Source organism: Salvelinus sp. IW2-2015, linkage group LG13 (assembly GCF_002910315.2).
Source record: "Salvelinus sp. IW2-2015 linkage group LG13, ASM291031v2, whole genome shotgun sequence".
NCBI lineage: Eukaryota > Metazoa > Chordata > Actinopteri > Salmoniformes > Salmonidae > Salvelinus > Salvelinus sp. IW2-2015.
Genome location: NC_036853.1, coordinates 8,821,232 through 8,844,956, shown reverse-complemented (window position 1 = coordinate 8,844,956; position 23,725 = coordinate 8,821,232). Strand labels below are relative to the sequence as shown.

Genomic DNA, 23,725 nt, shown 5'->3' with positions numbered 1-23,725 from the left:
CACAACACAGACATTAACAGGTTCCTAAACAGCAGGAGTCTTGATGATCCTCTAGGTGCTTCCAGGTGATTTTTGGCAAACTTGAGTTGACTTTTTGGGCAACATGGGTCTGAAAACATATATATATTTTTCTGCATTCATCAGAGTGTTGTCTTGAGACTAGCCTCCATCTCCTGCTTTTACAGAGCCTTAGAATGGCATGGCTAGGCTGGGAGGGACACATACACAAAAAAAGACAGGAGCCAAGCCTTGCAGCTGTCCATGCTAGACAGAGTTAGGAAAGGGTAAGCTTCAATATAGCTTGGTAAAATAAAAATAAAAAGTAGAACTGCACAACTAGGGCAGACCAAAGGTTATTCAAAACAAAAGAGAAAGTAAATATCGTATTCCTTATCTTAATAACCTTGCATTCTTGTGATAGAGAATTAGATGTATATATGTTTATTACATCATGAGGAACACCACTAGCCAGTCTACTTTCTTTGCTCCTTGCTCTAGTCGGCCATAGAAAATAGGTGTTGCTTTAGGCACATTTCTATAACTTCTACAGACATCACAGCTCTATCAGTAGGCTATATACTTTCTGACCAACAGCATCCTCTGTATAAATACTTAATGACCCCATGAGTGTGTTGTGCAAGTTGTGCAACCAGGAAGTTCAGTTGTGCAGCCAGGAAGTTCTCTGAACTTACATCACACATGGATGGATGAAAACAGACAGTAACCATGATAACCATATATGGAGATTACACATTGCTGCAAGTTCCAGACATTTTCAATGAAGAGATAGTCAAATGGCCAACAGATGGTTGGATCGTGGAAGGCTGGGAGATGGATCTTCTCCTCTAGTTACAAGCCCAACTGGTGTGGAGATCACTTCAGTTCCTGGATTACTTCACTACTGGTTCTGATTCTGTCCTTTTTTCTCTGCCTCTTTCCCCAGAGCAACTTTAAAATGACAAAAATACATTAACAATCAGTGATCAGTCTCTTCTTGAGGTGTCAATAATAAGAACTATTTCAGTTTTCTAAATTTCTATTACCCATTGGAGTCACTGAACAGGTTCCCCTAGAGGGTGTGATCATCTGTTCACCTGCGGTCTGCAGTAGTCCCCAGTGTGTCTGCAGCCTCTGTCTCAGTCTCTCCATGGCCTCCACGTCCTCAGGGAGAGGGGTACCCAGGGGCCCCAGAGAGGGGGCAGGATCCCTCAGTGGAGAGGCTGCCATGGCCCCTACATCCCCCTCCTGAGATATGACTACAGAGTGTTAAGACTTGAGGGCCACTGTCATAATCTGCCTTCTCATGTTTTTTTTTCTCAGTGCCCTTTCTGAGTGTCCCTCTCACCTGTAGGAGTGCCAGTGTGTGGCCCTGTGCCAGTCCCTGGAGCAGGCTGTTGATCTGTGCCCAGGCTGCCTCCCCGAACCTGCAGCTCGGCTCCCGTGCTAGCAGCACCAGCCCAGGGTCATACTGATGAGCAGATCCAGCAACAAGAGAATCATATATTCGGAGTACTGTAAAACTACTTCTCAGGATAATTTACTGTACATTTTTTAGACAAACAGAAACATGATATTTGGATTTCTGATCCTCTGGCTCCTTACTGCTGATCTGCACCATTAGTGCTTTCCTAAAGGAGAGAGGTGAAGGAGCTGTTTATTGTTGAGGGTGTTTATTACTCAACGTACTGTACAAACATTCTCACCCGTTCTCTGTGATATATGCTGGGATCTGCCCATCCCCCAGGAACACCACCAATAACCTGTGAAGAGTTATCACACACCAACGGAGTATTCGCCACCAATATCCCTGCTGGCTTATGCATGTCCAGTATTGAGAAAGGACTCAAGGTCAAAGGTCATAAACGTTGTGTACCGTTTGGTGAGAAACATCCCAGCATGCTGCATGGCACACAGCATCATCACAGTGATGTCAGGCACCAGTGCCAGACCATTATGAATCTGACAGACAGTTAACATCACAGTTACAGGTTAGCTAAAACAACACCACAGAGACCAAACCAAAGAGACCACGATGCTGTATTTCTCTACTCCTTGTGGTGCTGAGAATAAAAGCCCCATAGTTTGGTTCCATAATACATAAATACACACACAATAACCTCTGGTCTTCCTGGAGCATGAGGAATAAAAAATGTGGCACATTTATCACAAGCAAACAGAGGCTACAGAAAATGTATTAGTACTAAAGAAACATTGGCAAACATACTGTGTAATCTGCAACAAATAACAATTCTTGCCATTTGTAGTATGATGCAAGCTACTTAGAATTAGCGTAATGAAGCACTGTCATCTTCACAACACTGCTATCAACAGCTATATATCCCCGCTTGTTCCTTCATCTTTGCAAAGACAGCGTTGACACTGCAGCGATACATGACAGCTTCCTCATTCTCTGGCTCTTCGAAAAAGTTAACCTTGGTTATAAAATAAGACAGCTTCACCAAAAATGTCAAATGTTTCATACAATCAATTATCATATTATCAAGAAAAGCAGAATGTCACGGCCGTTAACAGAAGAGGACCAAGGTGCAGCRTGGTGAGCGTACATTTTCTCTTTATTTGGAAAAAGACGCCGAACAAAACAACAAACACTACAAAAACAAACCGTGAAGCTAAAGGCTATGTGCCCTAAACAAAAGTCAACTTCCCAAAAAGACAGGTGGAAAAAAGGGCTAACTAAGTATGATTCTCAATCAGAGACAACGATAGACAGCTGCCTCTGATTGAGAACCACACCCGACCAAACACAAAGAAATAGAAAACATAGAAATAAAGAAACTAGAATGCCCACCCTAGTCACACCCTGGCCTAACCAAAATAGAGAATAAAAGCCTCTCTATGGCCAGGGCGTGACACATACAAAGTTACTTGAACAGGAACTATGATCATAAAGTAAAGTAACTGTCCAGTGAAAATCTCACTTAGAGGTTCATAGTCTGTTAACTCAAATAATCTTGTTGACTCATCCTATACTCGTAATTGTTGCCATAAACTGGTGACATACACACCACCACCACCTCTTTCTAATTTTTCTGGCCATCCACCTCTTCTTTCTGACCCTCATCAGCCTGCACCTTCTCTTCCTTCTCTGCCAGCTTACACTGTTTAGTACTAGGCTCAGACATGGGTGGGCCAACTGGAAGAGAGAAGGAAGTGAAGGGAGGGAAAGAAGGAGGGAGTGAAGAAAGAAAGGATGAATAGTTCCAGTTGGGCAAAGCAGGTTGATATGTTGTAAATGGAGTGATGAGATCAGAGTGATCGGAGGGTGATTCCATATAGGGCTGGCACAATTACCGTATAACAGACAGTTATGGATAAAAAGAAAATAACCATTATAAAAAAGTTATAATTTGGGGGGGGGGGGGCAGCTGACTGAAGACGGGAAGGCTGGGCATTCATGCAGTTGAGTCCGTTTCTGCCTTAACATGAGCCCTTAACAACTTGATAATACTTTGTTGCAAGCAAGGTGTTGTAGCAAATGCTGAATAGTATGGTCTTGGAACCTTTGACTGGTAAACTCATGGGTACACTCGCAATGGCTGTCTGGTATTGTGATGCAATAATTTACATGATTGGTCATGTAGAATGTTCATTCAAATGATATTAACTGATGTGGCTCATGCAATGGAATGTATTTTTTGTAATTTCAGTTGAGTTRAACCAACAAATCACAGCACATATACAGGTTAAGACAACGTCGTCACAAATTTGGGACTACTGTGGTCCAATTGTTGCAAAGATTTATGGGATATTAGAATCTCGTTGTCTTAACCTTTGTCTTCTTCAACCTAGCTTTGCTCCTATGGGCAGGGGCGGAGCCAGACGGGTGTCCGGGGTGGCACTGGACACCCTTGACATCTGATTGGCCACCTCGGGAGCCACCCCAAATTTTATTCATTCTCATTCTGATTTCACCTTGTTGAAAGAAACATTTATTTAGACGTTTTCAAATAGAGGACGAGGAAGAGAGGATATTAACGTTGGTTGCGAGATACAGAAGAATAAGAAGAACATACAGAAGAAGAAGAGAGAAGATTTCCACAGCTGCACAAGCTTTTTTCTCAATTGGCGAAAGCATCATATTTGAAGTAAGTTTTAAGGTTTAACATCGGGTTTAGGTTTCCTGAACAACTTTAACGAAAGTTGAGTCGCTGTGTAAGTTAACTTTAGACCTTTGGCTCCATTAACAGACAGTTAATCAGATAAGAGAGATCGGTTCCCAATKTAGCCTRACATTATGTTTACATCTGTRCTAGTAATACACTCATATACAGTGCAGTGTTGTAAGTTACAGTATATGAATGTTTAGCTAATGTGGGGTAACTAGTAGGCTACAGCTGTCAGTGTTCAGCAAGTTAACCTTCAGCAATTTGAAATCCATTAACTCAGTTAGATGTTCGTACTTGAACTCAAAACGAACAATTATTATTATCAATCTGTTAACGTTGCTCAAAAGATKACCACAATTTGCAGATAGCCTGTTTGCTATCGTAAAGGTGTAAGAAATTATAGCTAGCTAAGTTACTTACTGCAGAGTAGGGCTAGCCATGCTCTAACTAGCAACTTAGGCTGGTAGTTGATTTTAAGGTACAGTTATGATAATATTAGGATTTGTAATTAAGATTGAGATTGGACTAAAATGTGGGTAATTGGATGCTTAGATGTATCCATAGACTGTCTTTTTGCATAGGGTCAATTAAACATGAAAAGAAAGGGAGAGATATCTGACTTCTTTTTAAAGRAGCACAAACAGGCAGATCAGGTGCAAACAGACCCCAGCCCTTGCATCACCACCGGACCCCRGAGCAGCTCCCTACCTGAGGCTAGTCAGAGTCAGTGTGGTCAGACTTCACAAGGACCCAGTCTACCACCACCAGGTCAGAGCATCTACCAGGCAGTCAGTCACATGCCCAGTTCAGAACATACATTTAGCTTCAGCTTGTAATAGATGATTTTGTCAGATTAAGCCTCACTTTAAAATATTGGTTGTTGATTCATGTGTGTCCTAGTTTTGGTGTCTGTGGCATGAATGGTTCTTGTGTTATTTTATTGTAATAGATGTATCAAGGGATGACACAGAGACCTCTGAGCAAGACAGTGAGCCAGAGCTGCCAGGAGATKTCATCGAGCCCCTCACAACTGCATCAAGCACTAGATATGATGTTCCAAAAGGAACCAATGGCAGGCCTATACTTTAAACTACAMATTTTAGTTAGCAGCTATTAGTATCTAATCTTGGGGATCCCTTAATTATACATTTCCATAGAGGTATGACACATTGTTTAAAGTGTACTTCAGACATTTCAAGATCCAGAGAAGAGGGTCCTATACAGCTGTGTTTGAAAACATTTCCCAGAACTCAGCATGGTACTAGGAAAAGGGCTTTCAACAGCTCCTGGTATAATGACAATTCATGGCTTGAATATTCTGTCAGTCAAGATTCAACTTGTTGTTTCGCCTGTAGGCATTTTTCTCTGCCCAATACACCTGAATCTGCCTTCACATCTCACTCAGGTTTTTGTAAGAGGAAAAAGGCTCTGTTTAAAGATTCTGGGTTTAAGCTCCAATCAAAGGCAGAGCATCATATCAATGCTATGTATGCTTGGAATCAGCATAAAAGTCCTATTGACAGGAACTCATCAATGTTAGATGTCATAAATGAGGAACGGAAAAATAAAGTGGAGGAAAACCTGTACTTACATTTAAACAATTGCAGATGTGCTCCTATTAACTGCCACTCAAAATATAGCGCAGAGAGGTCATCGAGAGACTGATGACTCACAACAAGGGTCATTTTTTGACAATCTTAGAAGAAATAGGAAAGCATGACCCTCTCATAGAGAAAAGGATGAATGCATGTGGCAATGTTAAGTACACAAGCCACCAAATCCAGAACGAAGTCCTTGAGGGCTTAGCTGAGATGGTACAAAGTGAAATAACAAGAGAAGCAAAAGAAAGTGAAGTTTTTAGTGTAGTGTAATTGCAGATGAAACCAAAGATTTAAAGAAAAAATAACAAATGTCTTCACTATTACAACGGGGCCATCCACGAAAGCTTTTTACACTTTTGTTCAGCTGAAAGCTTAGATGCAGCAGGTCTCATAAAAAAATGATAATTGATTGCTTTGAAAAACATGGTCTGGACTACAGAAATAATCATGTGGGACAAGGCTATGACGGTGCATCCGTCATGAGCGTAAAGCATTCTGGTGTGTCTGCACGGATTAAAAACAGTGCAAGATTTGCATTTTATGTGCACTGTAATGCACTTTGTTTGAATTTGGTTCTTGTCGATGCTGTAAAATCAGTGCCTGAGGCAGTTAACTGTTTTGCTCTACTGCAGAAGCTTTATAACTTTGTATCTGGCTCGTACGTTCATCTCAAGTGGCTTGCGGTTCAGAAAGAGGCTGTATCCACAGCAGCAGCCCAGGGAACTACAGAGACTTACAGATGTAAGGTGGGCATGCAGATACATGGCATGCCATAATCTGAGGGACAGGCTTCCAGCAGTTCTGAGAGTGCTACAGGATATCACACTTGAAAATAGTGGTGATAGATCAGTGGAGGCAAGGGGGCTTTTGTTTATTTTGTTTTTATTTCATAGGGCTTTTGATTACTTTTTGTAAAGTGCTTGGTGATGCCAATTGTCTTTCTGACATGCTCCAATCAAGCTCTCTTGACCTAGCAAGRGCTGTGGATCTAGTAGGTGSCCTTACAGACAGAACTACAGAAGTGAGGGCTACTTTGGAGAACTATGGAAAGAGGTTGAAGAGATTGCAGAGCACTGCAAAATAAGTGTACAAACAAGCTTAAGATTTCACGACTCATTGATGACGAGCACTRTAGGACAGAAAAATAGTGACCAAAGTGATGTTGAGAGCTTCCAAAGATCAATCTATTATCAGGTGCTTGACAGTCTCACAGCTGAGCTACAGAGGCGTTTTTCAAAGAAGAATTGCGAGATAATGCAAGGGGTCCAGTCTCTCAACTCAAAGAATACAACATTCTTGAATGAGGAGCCTCTGTTTGCCTTTGCTCAGAACTTTGAGTCAGATTTAGAGGACCTCAAACAAGAGGTTCATCAAACCAAGCGGCTTCTTGATAGGAGAGAGAAAAGTGGAAGGGACAGACCGTCTACTCTCCTTGACTTTGTTGTGTTTCGAGAAACCTTATAAAGAGGTCTTCCATGAGCATTTTTGACTTTCTAAGATTTCTGTTGTTACACCAGTCAGCAGTGCTTCTTGCGAGAGAAGCTTCTCAGCTTTAAATCTGATTAAACCCCACTTTAGGACAACAATGGTTGATGACAGGTTAAGTCACCTGGGAATTCTCAGTGTTGAGTCAAGGAGGCACGCTCCCTCAACATGGATGAGGTTGTGAAACATTTAGCCAGTTCTCACCAGAACCACAGAATTATGCTGTTTTATATCTACCTAGGATCATTTGGCACTTAGGCGCTCCCGGTGTGTGTGTGAGAGAGAGAGATGTTGAATGTATTGTTGAATGTATGGTTATTTTGACACTTGGTTATTGTTGTTACTGTTGTCCCATTGACAATTGTGATTTTCATTTTTATTTTATATTGTAAATATCCAAAATAAGCTTTGGCAATATGTACATTGTTACATCATGCCAATAAAGCAAATTTAATTGAATTGAGAGCGAGAAAGAAAGAAGGAAAGAAAGAAAGAGAGAGCGAGAGAGAGAGAAATTGAGCTGCAGTTCTGAGGTAGAGACACTGACTATTCATAGTATGTTAATGAACTCTAGTTCCGCCACTGCCTATGGGTACACTCGCAATGATCGCCAGTCCACCCATTACGCCATCATTGACTTGAAATGCAAACACCTGGTCTATTCATTCTATTTCTGTGGAAGAACATGTAGTCAGGAGAAGAGGAAAGGAGAAAATGTGCGTAAAAAAACGAAATATTTATTTTTTGCTATTAGAACGGATATTAGAGACCGCAGTCATTTTGCTGCCCAATTACCGTCATCCAAAATGTCCGTCACAGCCCGAATGTCATATAGTACCTGTGTGTTTGAGACAGTCCCAGTATGGCTTGTGAGTGGATTGATCATAGAGATTGATCATGTTTTGTGAGTGCTGCAGATGCAGGAGAATGCCTCACCTCATATGCGACAGGCAGGAGAACATGGAAGAAGACGGAAAGGTAATCACTGTTCTCCATCCCCACCTGTAACCAGTCAAGAGATCAAATGAGAACTGAAGGCATAATGCTACTGAGGAAGAAACAAGGGCTTCTAAAAATTGAAATKACTTCTAGAATTCTACTTCTATGGCATTGACCTAGTTCCAGGTTACGTTGCTGTTGAAGCCAGCGCGCTTCTCTTTGCCCACACTGTCATAGTTGGACTCCCTCAGGTTGGGCCAGAAGCCTTGGTGCTCATAGCGGTGCCAGGAGAAGTAGAGCACAATGGGAGACAAGGAGTGGTGTCAGTCAAGATGGATTAGCAGCCAAAAGGTCCAGTCTAGGATAAAGAAAAGACACTCGCCTCGGAAGAGAACTGTAAGCTCTGTCCGTGATGCACGTCCCAGGCCACTATCAACATCCTGGGCAAAACAAAAGCACTCTTAGAAAAAAAACACACATTCTCCTATTCTATTTCTAATTCTATTTTCAAAGGCATACACTGGAATCCGTTAGGAGTGGGTTCTATCTAGGTCCTGCTCACCTCTTGACATTGTAGTGTTTCTTGGCATAGTGGGCAGCGATGACTTATGTTGTAAAAACACAGAAGCCGTTGGCAGCACGGCACAGAAGCCTTTGCCAGACTGTGGTGTCTTGGGGGTCTGATAGAGAGGAGGGAGAGAATACCAACTACCAGATACTGTTAACTGACATACATGAAGTCCATGACACCTCGAGGGGCATTGTAAATTTAACAGCTGAGGGCTAATCTCTTCATATAAATCAAGGAMCACTTTGGAAACAAGTGTTTAATTATGAATTGCTATCCTCTGAGAATACATTGTACATGCTGTTGTATGTTTTTTACCCCCAAAATTATATTAACCTATTATTATTATTGTTTTGGAAAATGTAATCCAAAGATTAAGGCAGAGACTATTCAATTGTATAATAACTTTAATCAAGCAGCTGCAGGGGAGATCTGATTTCACAGGGAAGAACTCAGGAGTAAACGGTTCCATGTCCCTTATATAGTGGGAGGTGATAACACAATCATATTATTTACTCAAGTTATTTTATACAAGCAACAGTTCCAGAACACAATGGCCTTGTGTTAGGGTGCAGACATAACAGGAGTCTATGAAAGGCATAACATCAGTGCAACACAGAACATATCCCTTGAAAAGTTACAACAGCTCACCTCACATTCTGTCCCTTCATAATACAAACCCACCTGACCAGAGCCATACCGTTCCTCACTTCCCCAGTCATCACACTGTCCACCAGCTGGAGTGGCCTCTATTGTCAGCTTGGCACAGTGGTAGATGTTCTACAGTTGACCGAGATAGCTGACACCTTAGCTAGCCTCTGCCAGTTTCAGTCTTGTTTTTTATATATTGTTTTTACCCTGACTGCACTACACATTTCTCAATTGGGACAATAAAGATAATTATAGATAGTCCATTTCATCTCACCGGTTAGAAGTAGACTTATCCATACTGCAGTGTGCATAGAATAACATAATGTACAATAAGGATGGAGACTCACATAGGAGTTTGTAGCGGGCCATCTGCTCATAAATCAAAGCAGTTCCAGACATCTTTCAACAAAGTAGTAAGGACTTCAATGCCAGAAAGACTGGAACACAACTTTAAAGCAAAGTTGAGGGAATGTAAATAGCTATACCTGTAAAACACGCTGCAGAGCAATACAACTTTATATTGGATTTAGAGGAACACATTTRTCGTGTATTTATTGCAGACATGTTTGTGTCACCTGACCACAGGACAGTTTTGATTGGTTTTCATATCAAGGAACGTGAAAATTTACACATTTTGAAATTTGTTAAGAATGAAATTGAATAATAAAATGTGACGTGCAGATGTTGAGGTAATTAAAAAATATATATAGTAAAACAGTCAAAATAATATCTTACTTAGGCCATGTAAAAAAACTAAATAAGTAAAAGACCATGGTGCTTGCCTACGGAGCTGTGAGGGGAACGGCACCTCCGTACCTTCAGGCTCTGATCAGGCCCTACACCCAAACAAGGGCACTGCGTTCATCCACCTCTGGCCTGCTCGCCTCCCTACCTCTGAGGAAGTACAGTTCCCGCTCAGCCCAGTCAAAACTGTTCGCTSCTCTGGCACCCCAATGGTGGAACAAACTCCCTCACGACGCCAGGTCAGCGGAGTCAATCACCACCTTCCGGAGACACCTGAAACCCCACCTCTTTAAGGAATASCTAGGATAGGATAAAGTAATCCTTCTAACCCCCCCCCCCTTAAAAGAGTTAGATGCACTATTGTAAAGTGGTTGTTCCACTGGATATCATAAGGTGAATGCACCAATTTGTAAGTCGCTCTGGATAAGAGCRTCTGCTAAATGACTTAAATGTAAATATGGTGATCACTCACAAGGTTACAACAGTCCTGCTAGAAAATAATGTGCTRGTGTGATTTTCTTCCATATCCCGGAACACAGATTCAAATATATAAACAAATCTGAAGTGCTCTGTTACCGAGATTTGTTTTCAGAGCATGACATAACAGAAAATTAAGTAAAACTGCATGAGATCCTTCTCAGTATACCAGGTTAACTGGCTGGTGACTGGATCCAGTCAAACACAGATTGGAGCCATGGCACTGATAGCAGGCAATCACTACAATAACTACAGCCAGCTGGCAAGAGCCACCCTGCCAGACGGTAAGCTCCACAGCACCTGCCATGACCAGCAGCAACCGGGGCATTGTCTCAGTGCCGACTGGAACCCAAAACTGATCTGTCATTGCCAAGATGCATCTTTACTGCCCCCAAAGCACAACACAAATGTCAATGTCTATTGAATAAAAGTGTTTYAGTCAAGCAACATTAGTTTTATGACAGTAGATGCTCCCACTGTTTAACGATGGAACTGTAATTCATAGGACTGATCTTCTGGGCTGAATAGTTACTATAGGCAACATGATACTCTGAAAGTGGCACAGGCTGGAACAGAATGCTGTATCTCAAATGTCTGATGAAACAAACCTTCTCCAACAGTCTTCACTCAACATTGTAATTATCGCTCTGTAAAAAAGAGAGAGCTCGTTTCTAAAAATAAATAAATAAACATATTAGTTAAAAAAAGCAAACGACAATTCTGTACAATCAGGGACAGTTCATTGTAGTATTGTGGGAAGTAGCAGGGGCGTCAAGTTTATTTATTCGTCTTTGGGGAAGTGAGTGACAGAGTCGAGGTGGTGTCCCTTAAAGAGGAAATCTTTCTACCAGAGTTCCAGAGAATAGATATTGCAATAGATTGCCTGAATTGATACGATAACAATACATAGAACACTACGATTAGAACAGTAATGTGCACCACTGTTTTGTATTACTACTAGTTTGTTGTAGCCATTACCCATATTAGCACATTTAATTTCTCTAGTATAGGCTACTATTATGGTAGTGAATGGTATCAACAAAATGCTGCATGCAAAAGTGGCCGTATCGATCATTTTAGGTTTATCGTCCCAGCCCTACCTCAGAACACCCCCATGGGTTACTGAGAAACTCCTAGACGTCGCCTGTAAGTGCTTAGGCAGCACGTCACTCATTTCAAAATCATATCTCTCAACTCCACCAGTGCAGGAACGCTTTAAAACCTCCTGATAAAAAAATTAAATAACAGATGTTGCTCTTGGTTGTGTGGGTGGCTCTGATGATTTCCATCATCACTATGACACACCTTGAGGAATGACTTTTGGCTTGGCAAAGTACCAAACACACTCCCACAGTCTACAGATACTCGCACATACAGTGTGGACTGCTCTGCAGCCTGTAAACACAGCCCTGTAGTCTAGGCCTATATCCAGTTCAAGGGCCTATTGAGGAGAAAGTAACAATACAGAAAGTTCAGATAGAAATGTATCGTGTAGACCAGATATGATCGTCATATCGAATAGGGGAATGGTGTCAGCACTATTCATAAAATGTCTATGTGCAACGTTCCACATCGCTGGATACAGCTCAGTTAAATTGTGTTCCGTGTTGTGTTAGTTGAGCCAGGTGGTGTTCAGCTGGGTCTGGTTCTTGATGCTGGTGTCCATCTTGAGCACCTCTCTGATGGCCATGGTGGCGTAGGTGGAGGGAGGCAGAGAGAACTCCATCCTCAAAGCCCTGTACTTCCCCTCTGGGAGGTGGGAGGAAGAGAGGAGGGGATGATGAAGAAAAAAAGAGGCAGAAACTTCACCAGAAAGAGGGCTGTCAAGAATTCTTTGTTTTTCTCTACCACTTAAAAAGTGGGGGTACACATACAAGCCAAGTTGAGGAGGAACACAAGTGATCAATGTACAGCAACATGAAGCTGGAACAGACCTWTGTTGAAGACAGGAGGAGGTTGGTCCTCTAGTTTMTCCAAATCAGTGTGAACCAGAGAGATACGAGGGTCATCATAGTTAATCACCTCCCTACACAAGGAGACGATACAAGAAATACAACTCAACATCGTAGCTGAAATTGAGGACATATTATCAAAACATTTATTTAAAGTGCATTTAACAAAAGCCTCAATAATTATTAGGTGGGTGCTTATATTTGTCCAGTATCACACATGTACAAGTGTGTATTATATACATGTGAACTGGACATGTGTTTTTTGCATATCCCAACTCCCCGAGACACCCGCGGTGAGCGGGGGTCACGACCAGGGTCAGCCATTATCAGTGGCGACCTAGGAGCAATTAAGGTTAAGTTCCTTGCTCAAGGGCACATTGAAAACTCTGTCACCTTGTTGGCTCGGGTATTCAAACTAGCAACCTTTCAGTTACTGGCCCAACGCTCTAACCACCTGTTAGGAATTTTATGAATGACTAAAACAATGTCTACATTTAGATAAAACTATAACTAATTGAACTCTACACTGTCTTATTATATCTGATTAATAAGGTTAATTCATAAGGAAGGGATTATGTAGTATGAACAAGGAGGAATTAAAACATAATAAACACCATTCCAACTTAGTTAGAGAGGTTTGTGCTGTGGGTTATAAAGTAAACATAAAGGATCGTTGAACTATGGTTGAACTGACCCAACTTAGCCCTGAGATGTTTAGATAAGGCAGTGAGTAACTTTTTAGGTCTTCCATTATCTTGAGTTGTCTGCTAAAGTGGTAATAAATTATAGTGAGCCTTCAGGAGAATAACTGATATTGTGTGTCATGTGTGTGCGCTGTTGAGTTGGAATGAACTTTCAAACCCGTTTTATCTTGGTTAAGAGGAGGAGCTTTATTCTGTAACCAATGACGTCATATTCTGTATATAAACTGTTGTTTATGGTTAAATGGGAGCGTGCTCCGAGAATAAATACTATTATCTAATATTAATAAGACTGTACCCTGTCTATTTTATGTTAATAAGTATCTTACAAATACTTAGAAATAGACAGAGTGATTTTAATTAATGAGTACATAAAGGAATTATTTAATTCCCCTGATACCACCAAGCTACCTGTCGCCCTAATAAATAAATAAATAAAACACATAGTACCAGTCAAAAGTTGACACCTACTCATTCCAGGGTTTTTCTTTATTTTGACTGTTTTCTACATTGAGAATAAAGGTCAAGACATCAAAACTATGAAATAACACATACGGAATCATGTAGTAAGCAAAAAAGTGTTAAACAAATCAAAATATATTTAACATTTGAGATTCTTCCCTCTCAACCAGCTTCATGAGGTAGTCACCTGGAATGCATTTCAATTAACAGGTGTGCCTTGTTCATTTGTGGAATCAGTTGAGCCAATCAGAACAGCTCAAATAAGTAAAGAGAAATAGTCCATTATTTTAAGACATGAAGGTCAAACAATCTGGAAAATGTCAAGAAAGTTTCTTCAAGTGCAGTCGCAAAAACCATCAAGTGCTATGATGAAACTGGCTCTGAATGAGGACCGCCACARGAAAGGAAGACCGAGTTACCTCTGCTGTAGAGGATAAGGTCATTAGAGATTGCAGCCCAAATAAATGCTTCACAGCCCAAATAAATGCTTCACAGAGTTCAGATGACCTGGCCTCCACAATCACACATCCTCAATCCAATTGAGATGGTTTGGGATGAGTTGGACCGCAAAGTGAAGAAAAAGCAGCCAACAAGCACTCAGCATGTGGGAACTCCTTCAAGACTGTTGGAAAAGCATTCCAGGTAAAGCAGGTTGAGAGAATGCCAAGTGTGTGCAAAGCTGTCATCAAGGCAAAGGGTGGCTACTTTGAAGAATATAAAATATATTTTGATTCGTTTAACACTTTTTTCCCATTACYWCATGATTCCATATGTGTTGTTCCATAGTTTTGATGACTTCACCATTATTCTACAATGTACATTTACATTACATTTAAGTCATTTAGCAGACGCTCTTATCCAGAGCGACTTACAAAATGTAGAAAATAATACAAATAAAGAAAACCCTTGAATGAGTAGGTGTGTACAAACTTTTGACTGGTACTGCATATCACACTCATGCATTTTTTTTTTTTTTAAATAAAGCAATCCTCAGCTTCTTTTTTATGTCTTTGGAATGTATAACGACATTTTGCATAATACTATTAGATAGCTCTTTACTAGTTAGCTATGACAGAAAATTGTTATATTACTTGATACCGAGGTGATAGTGAGTGTTACAGACCAGCTGACGTCACTGGGTTTGATGAGGATGCGTCGGTAGGCCCCGGCCAGAGAGTAGTCCCTCACCCTGTGTCTCATGTTGTCAATGTCCAGGTTATCTGCACTCAGCATCTCCCTGTAGGCCTTACCCACTGTTACAGAACAGGAGGAAAGGACACAATCACATCTGAAACACACACCTCACCCACATATCTAAATAGAATAGTATACTCCAGAGATATAGTAGTCGAGGGATTGAAAATCTTCTTCTCCCCTGCTTCTAACCCCACAGACAACAGGCATCAGAACAGCAGTTGTGTGGGGACTGTGCCCTGACATGGAGGATGGCAGGATGCAGGGCTCTCTTACCGTGGTGAGTGGGGTAGATGACATCAAACCCTGGTAGGGGCATCACCACGTCCTGAATAGAGTGGGTCTCTGCCTCAGCTGCAGACAGCACGAACGCAGTGCCTGGAGATAGAGGGCGAATAGGATGTGTACATTAGTTGGTTTGAGCCCCTACATAGAATAAACACTAACTCAGTACAGCCTAGCAGGTGGTCTGAAGCCCTCTTTTCGACATGGATTATCACACTTCAGAGCCATCTGTGAGACAGGCACTCTGGGCTGTGCGCTCGTCCTCTACAGAAGATTTAACAAAGGATTTAAAACTCAGTTGTCCCCAAATACACCCACACGAAGGCGCACAAGACAGATAGGACCCACCTCCTCTGAGCACGAGGTCTCCCTCCACAGCCTTCAGCCCGAAGGCCTCAATGCGTCTGCTGACCATGGTGTTCCACATAAAGCTCTGGTAGCTGTGGATGTACATCAGCCGGTTGTTACGAGGGATCTAGAAGATGAGGGCCAACACAGGGAGATAACCCACCGTAAGTAAACCTGACGAAAACAGACTGAATGAATCAAACAAATCAACAGTGGACCCATGTGGCCAAGTTTGTTTCTCACCTTTTACAACATTTAATAACATACAATCCATTGGAAACACACAGGGATAAATAAATCATGTACATGATGTTTGGAAAGTGTGTGCAAGTCACCCATTACTTCCTGATTAGTCATAACAGTGCATTTGCCAGTTAGTTTGTAAAAGCTGGCTCAGCTCACCATGGAAAATGCAGTGATGATGTTCTTCTTGCCGTACATGGAGAGGCCTCGGAGCAGCTGTCCCTCCACACAGCGTTTCACAGGTAGCTTCTTAAGCGCTGCCTCTGGGTCCTGGGACTGGGCCCACTCCTCACGACACTTCACCAGGTAACCTTTCTCCGCTGCAGAGAGAAAGGTCACGGTAAATTAAGTCGAACACATGATCTTGCAATGATGCTTTGGCCATCTGGTAGCTGACATTACATGAAAAGCATTCAAAACCGAGTCAAAGGAAGGAGAGTGGCTCTTTACCTCCAGGGCGAGGCTTCAGGATCAGATCTATCACTTCATTCCAGTTGTCTTGCAGGATGGCTCTGGTCCAGACACAACAACAGTCAAATCACCTATCCCCTGCCTACCCCATACCCGTGGGCCAGTTACACTATGCACAGAGTAGTCATGTTCTTGACTGCTGACCCTATACATGTCACAGGAGGCTGCTGAAGGGAGGACAGCTCATAATAATGGCTGGAATGGAGTGAATGGTATTGTGTTTGAAACCATTCCACATATTTCATACCAGCCATTACTATGAGCCCGTCATCCCCAATTAAGGTGCCACCAGCCACTGGTGTACGCGTGTGTGTCTGTCCTTACTTGCCAACCTGGTGTGTGGGCACGGCAGTGGTGCCAAAGCGCTGCATGCCGTAGTAGTTGATAAAGCCCGTCTCTCTGAGGGAGGTCATGGCCTGCTGGACCTGGTCATCTGTTCCGGTGATGTTCCTGTGGGAGACAACCAGCCGGTAACAAATAGCAACACAGAGCAGATTAAAAGTTGTTGCTATTTGAATAATATGGGGATTGGAGAGTAGTTTGAGTTACAAAGAATGTTATATCAAAGACAGACATCACACGCAGCTAGTATCCACTGACCTGATGACCACAGTGAAATGATTTCCCTGTAGTTCCCCCAGTTTCAGAGGGTGTTTCTTGTAGCAGAAGTTTCCCAGCTTGAAGTTATTGAGGCACTTGTTGAGGTGAGACAGTCTTTCTACTGTGACCCTGAAGTCACAGGCAACATAAAGGCCCAGTGCAGTCAAAAACAGGATTTCCCCATGTTCTATATACAAGGCTAGAATAATACTGTGAAAATTATGATAATGCTTTTTTAGTGTAAGAGGTGTTTGAAAAGAGTGCCTGAAATTTCTGCTTGTTTTGCATGGGTGGAGTTTTGGCATGCCTGGCGACAATCACCAGGCAGTGTAAGTTCATAGACCAATAAGATCGATTTCAGGTTAAATATCCCTCCACTTAGGCTCCTCACTCAGACCACTCCCAGACAGTCCTAGTAAAATTCTTGCTTGAGAAATTGCTCTTTGCTAAGAAGCAATTTTTGTAAAAACATATATAAATATCTAAACAACTTTTTAATTGAAAACAATCACAGTAAAGGCTCTCCACAGTGATTTCATAGTCTACGCAAATAGAGCTACAGAGCTCCGTTTGTGCCGGGCTCCAAAAATCTTGCATCACAAAAGTATGTACAACTACATAGAGCTACGTAAACAAACCTCCGTTGGATCTGTTGCAGTTCCATTGCATAGACTATGTAGAGCTCTTAATGTACTTCATTGTTACCCAGAAACAGCTGCGTTGGACTTTTAATGAATAAGAACATAATTACATGTTTGGCAGTTTGATGAGTGGCAGGCCTCCACACTCACTTGAGAACTGCAATCTCCTGCACAGTGATGGCTCTCTTGTCCTTGGTCCCCATGTAGGAGAACACATTAGGCCTCATCCTAGAGAAAAGCAAACGCACACTGTCAGGAGTTGTACAGTTTAGCAGACGTTTTTCTTACACATCCTGTGAGAAATGCTATGAAAAAAAACAAGTGTTCTACCTGAGGAACTTGGACAGCACGTTGATGGCCTCCATGGTGTCCTTGTTCTCTTTGTAAAGGACAAAGTGGCAGAAGGCCCCACGGCTCTTAGGCCAGGAGTGTTTCCTGGGGGCTGTCCAGGGACACAGAAGGAGTAAGTCGTGGAGACACAGGCAGAGAATCAGATATCTAACACATTCTGTCACCAGAGAATACATCCTCATCAGTGTTCAGGCCTTTGATAAGTTATTGAAACTACTATCTGGCTCTTATCTTTTTGGGTGGAAGCAGCTTCGTTACGGGCCCCAACACATACAGAATTAACCACWTCTCTAACAAACTATGCCGGGAGCATCCTGCATGTCGCAAGATGTCCGAATAATTAAAACTGCACTTGAACACTCATTCCCCATTGCTCTAAAGTATAAACTAACCAACTGAGGATCTGTTCCCTTAGCCTGAACAATAAGATAACAGTTCATCACACCCTGAAAATAGTCATGCCTATTTATTTACCATACAGACAATCGTGCAAGACTGATGATGCCATGACAGATAAGGAGCTGATATTTACTCAGATGTGAGGCTACCAACATTTACAGACTGGAGTCTCCTGAAACCTTTAAATTGCATGTACCTCACTCTTTTTCTGAGCAGTGTGGACAAGGAATTCTTACCTGCAGCGATTTTGACCTCTGTCCACAGAGAAGAGCAAAAGGAATAGAATATAAACGATAAAGGACTGTTACTAAAAGAAGTTCATGGACCGTTAGGCAGACAGACCGACAGGGGTGGCAAATCAGCATGCAGGTTTGGGTGCTGTTGTGTCAAACCGTTTCTGTGCAGCAAGTCGTGTGCCATGGACGTGACAAAGCAATTATTTGATGACAACCGTGCGGTGCTCTTTTTGCACAAGCTACTGAATTCACAGGAAATTATTGATGTGAATAATGTCAATGTCTTAACTGATCTCAAAATAGGCCAGTCAGGGAGATTCTACTGATTTGTTGGGCCTAAAAGTTCACAGAAACCTGGATGAAGTCAAGATCCATGTGCTCTCTCACAGGCCACGGGCCTGGTCAGGATCTTCATGCAGGTTTGTGTTGACATTGCACATGCACCTGTTCATTCATGCAGCCTGCATTTTATCCCATACGCTAGCCAACCCAGTATCTTTTATTTTACTAGGCAGCAGCTACTCGACTCAGACAGAACCACATGCAGTGAGAGCCAAGAGGCCAAGCTGAACAAGGGCATGCAGCACAACCCTTTCCAACCATTCAATAACAACTTCCCCCATTCTGAAATGTAAACTCTTTATTGAAGCAAGAGACACAAACTTGAGAGCGACTTGATTCTGTTCTATGACAGACGTTACAGAGATTTCACCCTGCGAAAATAAACCAGAGATACAAACCCAGAATAGGTCCATTACACCCATCTCCCATTCTCTCCTCTTTACCTGCGAGTGCTTTCTGCCCGGCTGCGTGGTAGGCCACRATGAACTTCTTTCCCTCCCGCTCCTCTGTCTTGGTCTCCAGTCCAGGGTACAGGGTCTTGACAGCTTTGTGGACCAGGGTCCGTTTCTCTTTGGTGTCATCCGCCACCTGTGTTCAACCAGAAGCAACTGGTCACCTTTCAAGACAGGTGAACTATTCAACGTTATATAAACCCACTGGTCAAGGTGGATAACAAACTACTACTAAATTCTCAGACTTAATTAATGGGTTTGGAGAAAGTCCGCGTATTCACCTCTATGGACACGTTGCCCTCTTTGTTCTTGAAGAGCTGCAGCTGCTCAAGTTCGTGTTTCTGCTCCTCTGTGAAAACCTCAGACCCTGGCTGCTCTGCCACACTGGCTTCCTAGCACAAGACAAACCCAACATCACAGTTTAAAGATGGAATCCACAGTTGGGGAAGCAGGACTAACTGGTGTCTCCAGGTGGCCACACACATCTCTCCAAAGTGTGCACAGTTGTCCCTAAGCAATTTCAACGCACTTATATGACTCGAAGAAGAGTCTTCAACTAGAAGGTACTTTTTGGAGCTCTCTTAGCTGTGCTGCTGCTGAGGAACACTTGTACTTTTGTTTGGAACACAACCCTCCATCCCTGAAATCACAACTACTGTTGTTGTTTACGCAATCCAATAACGGCCCATTATAAATTGTAATCTGAGTCAGGTGTCCCATGATTTCAAAGCTTGTTCTCTTGCCAACATGACTAGCTAAGTTATAAAATATGATCTTACACAAGGCAATTTGGTGCGGCTAGGAGGAAGTCATGAGTGCATTCAGGTGCGTGTGCTCTCTTCACAATATAACATATGCTCATTGTGTTCAGAACTACCCAGGGTATGACGACACTTCACCTTGTAAGTTAAAATCAAACATAAAAATCATAAATATTGACACTGTATATGACATGAATTTTGAAGTGAGATGTGAAGTGCACACTGGGACTCACGGGGGTTTGGCTTGCTTGTCAAGGCCGTATTTACTATAATCCTTAACGTCTCATCTTTCAAAATACATTGAGTCCTCTTAAATTTACAGCATTTCTCTTACTTAGACAAAACATTTTCTAAAGTTAGCCAATTACCAGGAGGGATGAGGTCAACTTCTTGTTGTGCGCGGTGCTCAAATTCAGAACAGCTGTCAGCCAAAACACATACAGCACTGAAGTGCAGAGGAATAGCTTTGACGTCATGTATAGCATGTTACTGTACAGCCACGACGTTCCAATTTAGGTGCTTATTAGTGCTCAAATCTTCCATTTCCAACACGTATACGGGTACGAGTGTAAAGGGCTACGGAGTCAAGCTTTAACTTCAGGAATGATTATATTTCACTCTAAACTGCAAGACGAAAGATAGTTCTACTGATACATTGTTAGCTCACCTCAGCCTCCTCAGGAACCGAGAGATCATCCAACCGCACTGTCTTGCCTTCTTTGTTGACCTCATGGACCACAAAGTCAGAGTACCTAAATAAAGAGTATTAGATTATCTCTCTCATAGTGAAACGCACACAGCAACACATATACATCACACCATGGTTCAGATCACACTACAGCCTGACTGGAATCAGTACAAACCTCTCCTTGAGAATCCCAGAGAAGCCCTTGTGTTCACTGACAAATTTCAGAATCCCCACATCCAGCTCTGTGAGCCCATGCTTCATCATCTCTGCAAAAGCCTCTCCAGAACCTAACCCGGCCCCTTCTCCATCCTCCTCTTCCAATGGCTCTGTCTCCTCCCCCTCTGGCTCTTCTGCCTCATCCTGGGCTGGCTTGTGAGAGTGTCCTCCTCCGTTGTTCTCATCCTTCTGGACTGAGTCTCTTGGTGCTGTGGGCCACCTCATCCTCCAAGGCAGGGCAGGCCCTTTTCTCCCCCCCAGGGGCAGGGACCAGCATGGGCTCTGCATCCGCCATAGGACACGAGCTGAAGGTCAAGAGAAGATAACAAGGACATGTGAATGAATAGGTCAACATTCCGACCACTACTAAACACTTCTCTTACACGAAATATTGGTAGAGTTGTGGCAAACACTGACGTAAAAAAACATATTTAACCTTTATTTAACTAGGCAAGTCACCTAAGAACAAATTCCTATTTACAATGAAGGCCTACCAAAAGGCCTCCTGCAGACTTACTGCGTAAGGAAGACTTAAAGATAAAGTTGTGTATCTGGCAAATGCCCGGTACTCGGACGGTTGAAGTCAGTAATGGGGTGTATGGTACCTCAAAGCAACCCAAAGATAATGTTTTATGGACATAAGGATGTAAACAAGACAGTATACAACATATGCCACAGCCTCCAAACTGTGGCAGACGGAGAAAAAAGGAGAATTGAAACTTATATAGTTCAACCTTTGAAATACTATTTATTAGGGCTGTCAAACGATAAATAAAACACCATCGAGTTAATTGCATGTATGTGTGGCGCTGCATGAGGCAAATGGTGGTCACACAAGCTACTGACTGGTTTTCTGATCCACGTTCCTACCTTTTTCCCCCCAGGTAACGTTATGTATGACCCACAGATGCATAACTGTATTCCCAGTTATGTGGAATCCATAGATTAGGGCCTAATTGACTGATTTCCTTACATAAACTGTAACTCAGTAAAATATTTGAAATTGTTGCATGTTGCGTTTATTTTTGTTCAGTATAACTTGTTAGTATCAATGTAAACGTAACATGACAATTATTCTGGTTGGCTATAATCAAAGACAGTAAGTACTCTGTGCTAGCTAGCAGGGTTTCTTTTTCCTTGCTGAAACAGTGTAACAACAACTTTTCACCCTGTGACTAGGATGTAAAGACATTGTTGGTACAGTTCCATCCAACTGTCGAATTTCAACTAAATGGCAGATGGTTAGGAGACGTGTTTAATTTCATTTTTTTCTGATGGCATCGTCAACTGGCTAGGTAACGTTAGCTTGGTTGCTAGCTAGCTAACGATAGATATTAGCACATAACAATAACCTAAGTCGTAACATGACTAGCTAAAGGCGCCAACATATGCTTAGCCATGGAAAAGCTATGCATCGTTACATGAATACCAAATAAAATACTGACATAAACTGTTATTTAACTTTGAAATTTGATTTACCTGCTTGTTCATTAGTAGCACAGCGAAGTACCCCAGTTTTCCTACACACGTGTGTGTGTGTGTGTGTGTGCTCGAATCCGGAAATAGTCATGTCTTGAAACCCGCCCATATCAAACACTCATTTGCTGAAGGACATGTCAATAAAAAAATATCCCGTTTCTTTAACGGTGGTGGTGTTCGTTTAGCATGGCCCGGTGTCCCGGGTGTATGGAGATTTCCAATGGAGCTGTCTAAAATGAGGGGCCTCCTGGAGGTCGGGGCCCACAGAGAGCATATGAAAGCAAAACAAGTAATTTAGCACGTGGAGTAATTAGTAAGATTCTGTGTTTTCAAATAAAAAWATATATATATTTGTCACATACACATGGTTAGCAGATGGTTAGAAAATACAAATGATTGCTTTGATAAAAACGCGTTTATATGCCTTCCTAATGAAAACTAGTTAGACAATTCGAACATATATTTTATGGAAAAGATATGTATGTTTCTGGAAGGTGCACCATGCTGCCTTTTTCACAACCGAGCAGCGCCGATTACTGTTCGTTTTGAGAAGGTCACTCACCCCTTTTGCCCGTTTCTGTCACGGGACTGTTTGCCCAGCATAATTGAATCCGCCGATTTGTATCAGAATTAGGGTTACATTGGCCAAACGCCACAGTGTTTCAATATAACGCTATCTTTCATTTATGAATAGCTTATGATTCAGCTGCCACATAGTGTTCAATGCCGATTATAGTTTATATACTTTATACTTCTAATAGTCTAGTCCTATAATGAGAAAATGTAGGCTAATCGCAGATTGCCAATCGCAGGCAGGCCTTTTTTTAAATGTAAATAAAAAAAATACAGATGTCTTTGAGAAATAGGCCTATTTGTAGGATAATTGTTGTTCTGGGTCAGAGAAAGTTATGTGATCCAGGGTGAGATAATAACGGATTATGTTTGCCATAATATGACCCACCAGCTATGGATTGATCGGGTGACACAACAGATAACTAAATTGCAGATACTTTTTGAAACCCATTSACCTAACCAGCTAAGCCTATTCTGGGCCCATTTGAGATAGGCCTAGTCATTCCCCAGAATCCTAAACAGCTTTCAACATTGGATGAAAAGGAGACTTTGCCAGAACCAGCATGTCAATAACATGACTTGAAAAAAATATAAAATAAGGTGGATAATTCAGCAGGAGGCTCTGTGTTATTCAGGGTTCCCCTTGCTCATGATACACCCCAGTTAACCTACACTCTTAGAAAAAAGGGTTCCAAAAGGGTTCTTCGGCTGTACCCTTTTTGGTTCCAGGTAGAACACT

General features: G+C 42.1%; 1 protein-coding gene and 1 pseudogene across 1 annotated transcript; both read right to left on the bottom strand.

Annotated features, from left to right (window-relative positions):
* Positions 1 to 203: 203 nt before the first annotated feature.
* On the bottom strand, positions 204 to 10,920 carry LOC139028577 (polyamine deacetylase HDAC10-like; annotated as a pseudogene).
* An 88-nt stretch (positions 10,921 to 11,008) lies between these two features.
* On the bottom strand, positions 11,009 to 22,479 carry LOC111971188 (pseudouridylate synthase 7 homolog). The gene is given in 17 exon segments (XM_023997979.1): positions 11,009 to 12,341; positions 12,527 to 12,618; positions 14,831 to 14,960; positions 15,178 to 15,279; positions 15,535 to 15,661; positions 15,937 to 16,097; positions 16,228 to 16,289; positions 16,573 to 16,698; positions 16,849 to 16,977; positions 17,640 to 17,717; positions 17,820 to 17,931; positions 19,261 to 19,405; positions 19,551 to 19,661; positions 20,698 to 20,782; positions 20,894 to 21,133; positions 21,135 to 21,239; positions 22,414 to 22,479. Coding segments are annotated over 16 exon segments (1,932 nt in total). The 5' UTR covers positions 21,230 to 21,239; positions 22,414 to 22,479; the 3' UTR covers positions 11,009 to 12,204.
* Between the last annotated feature and the right edge of the window lie 1,246 nt (positions 22,480 to 23,725).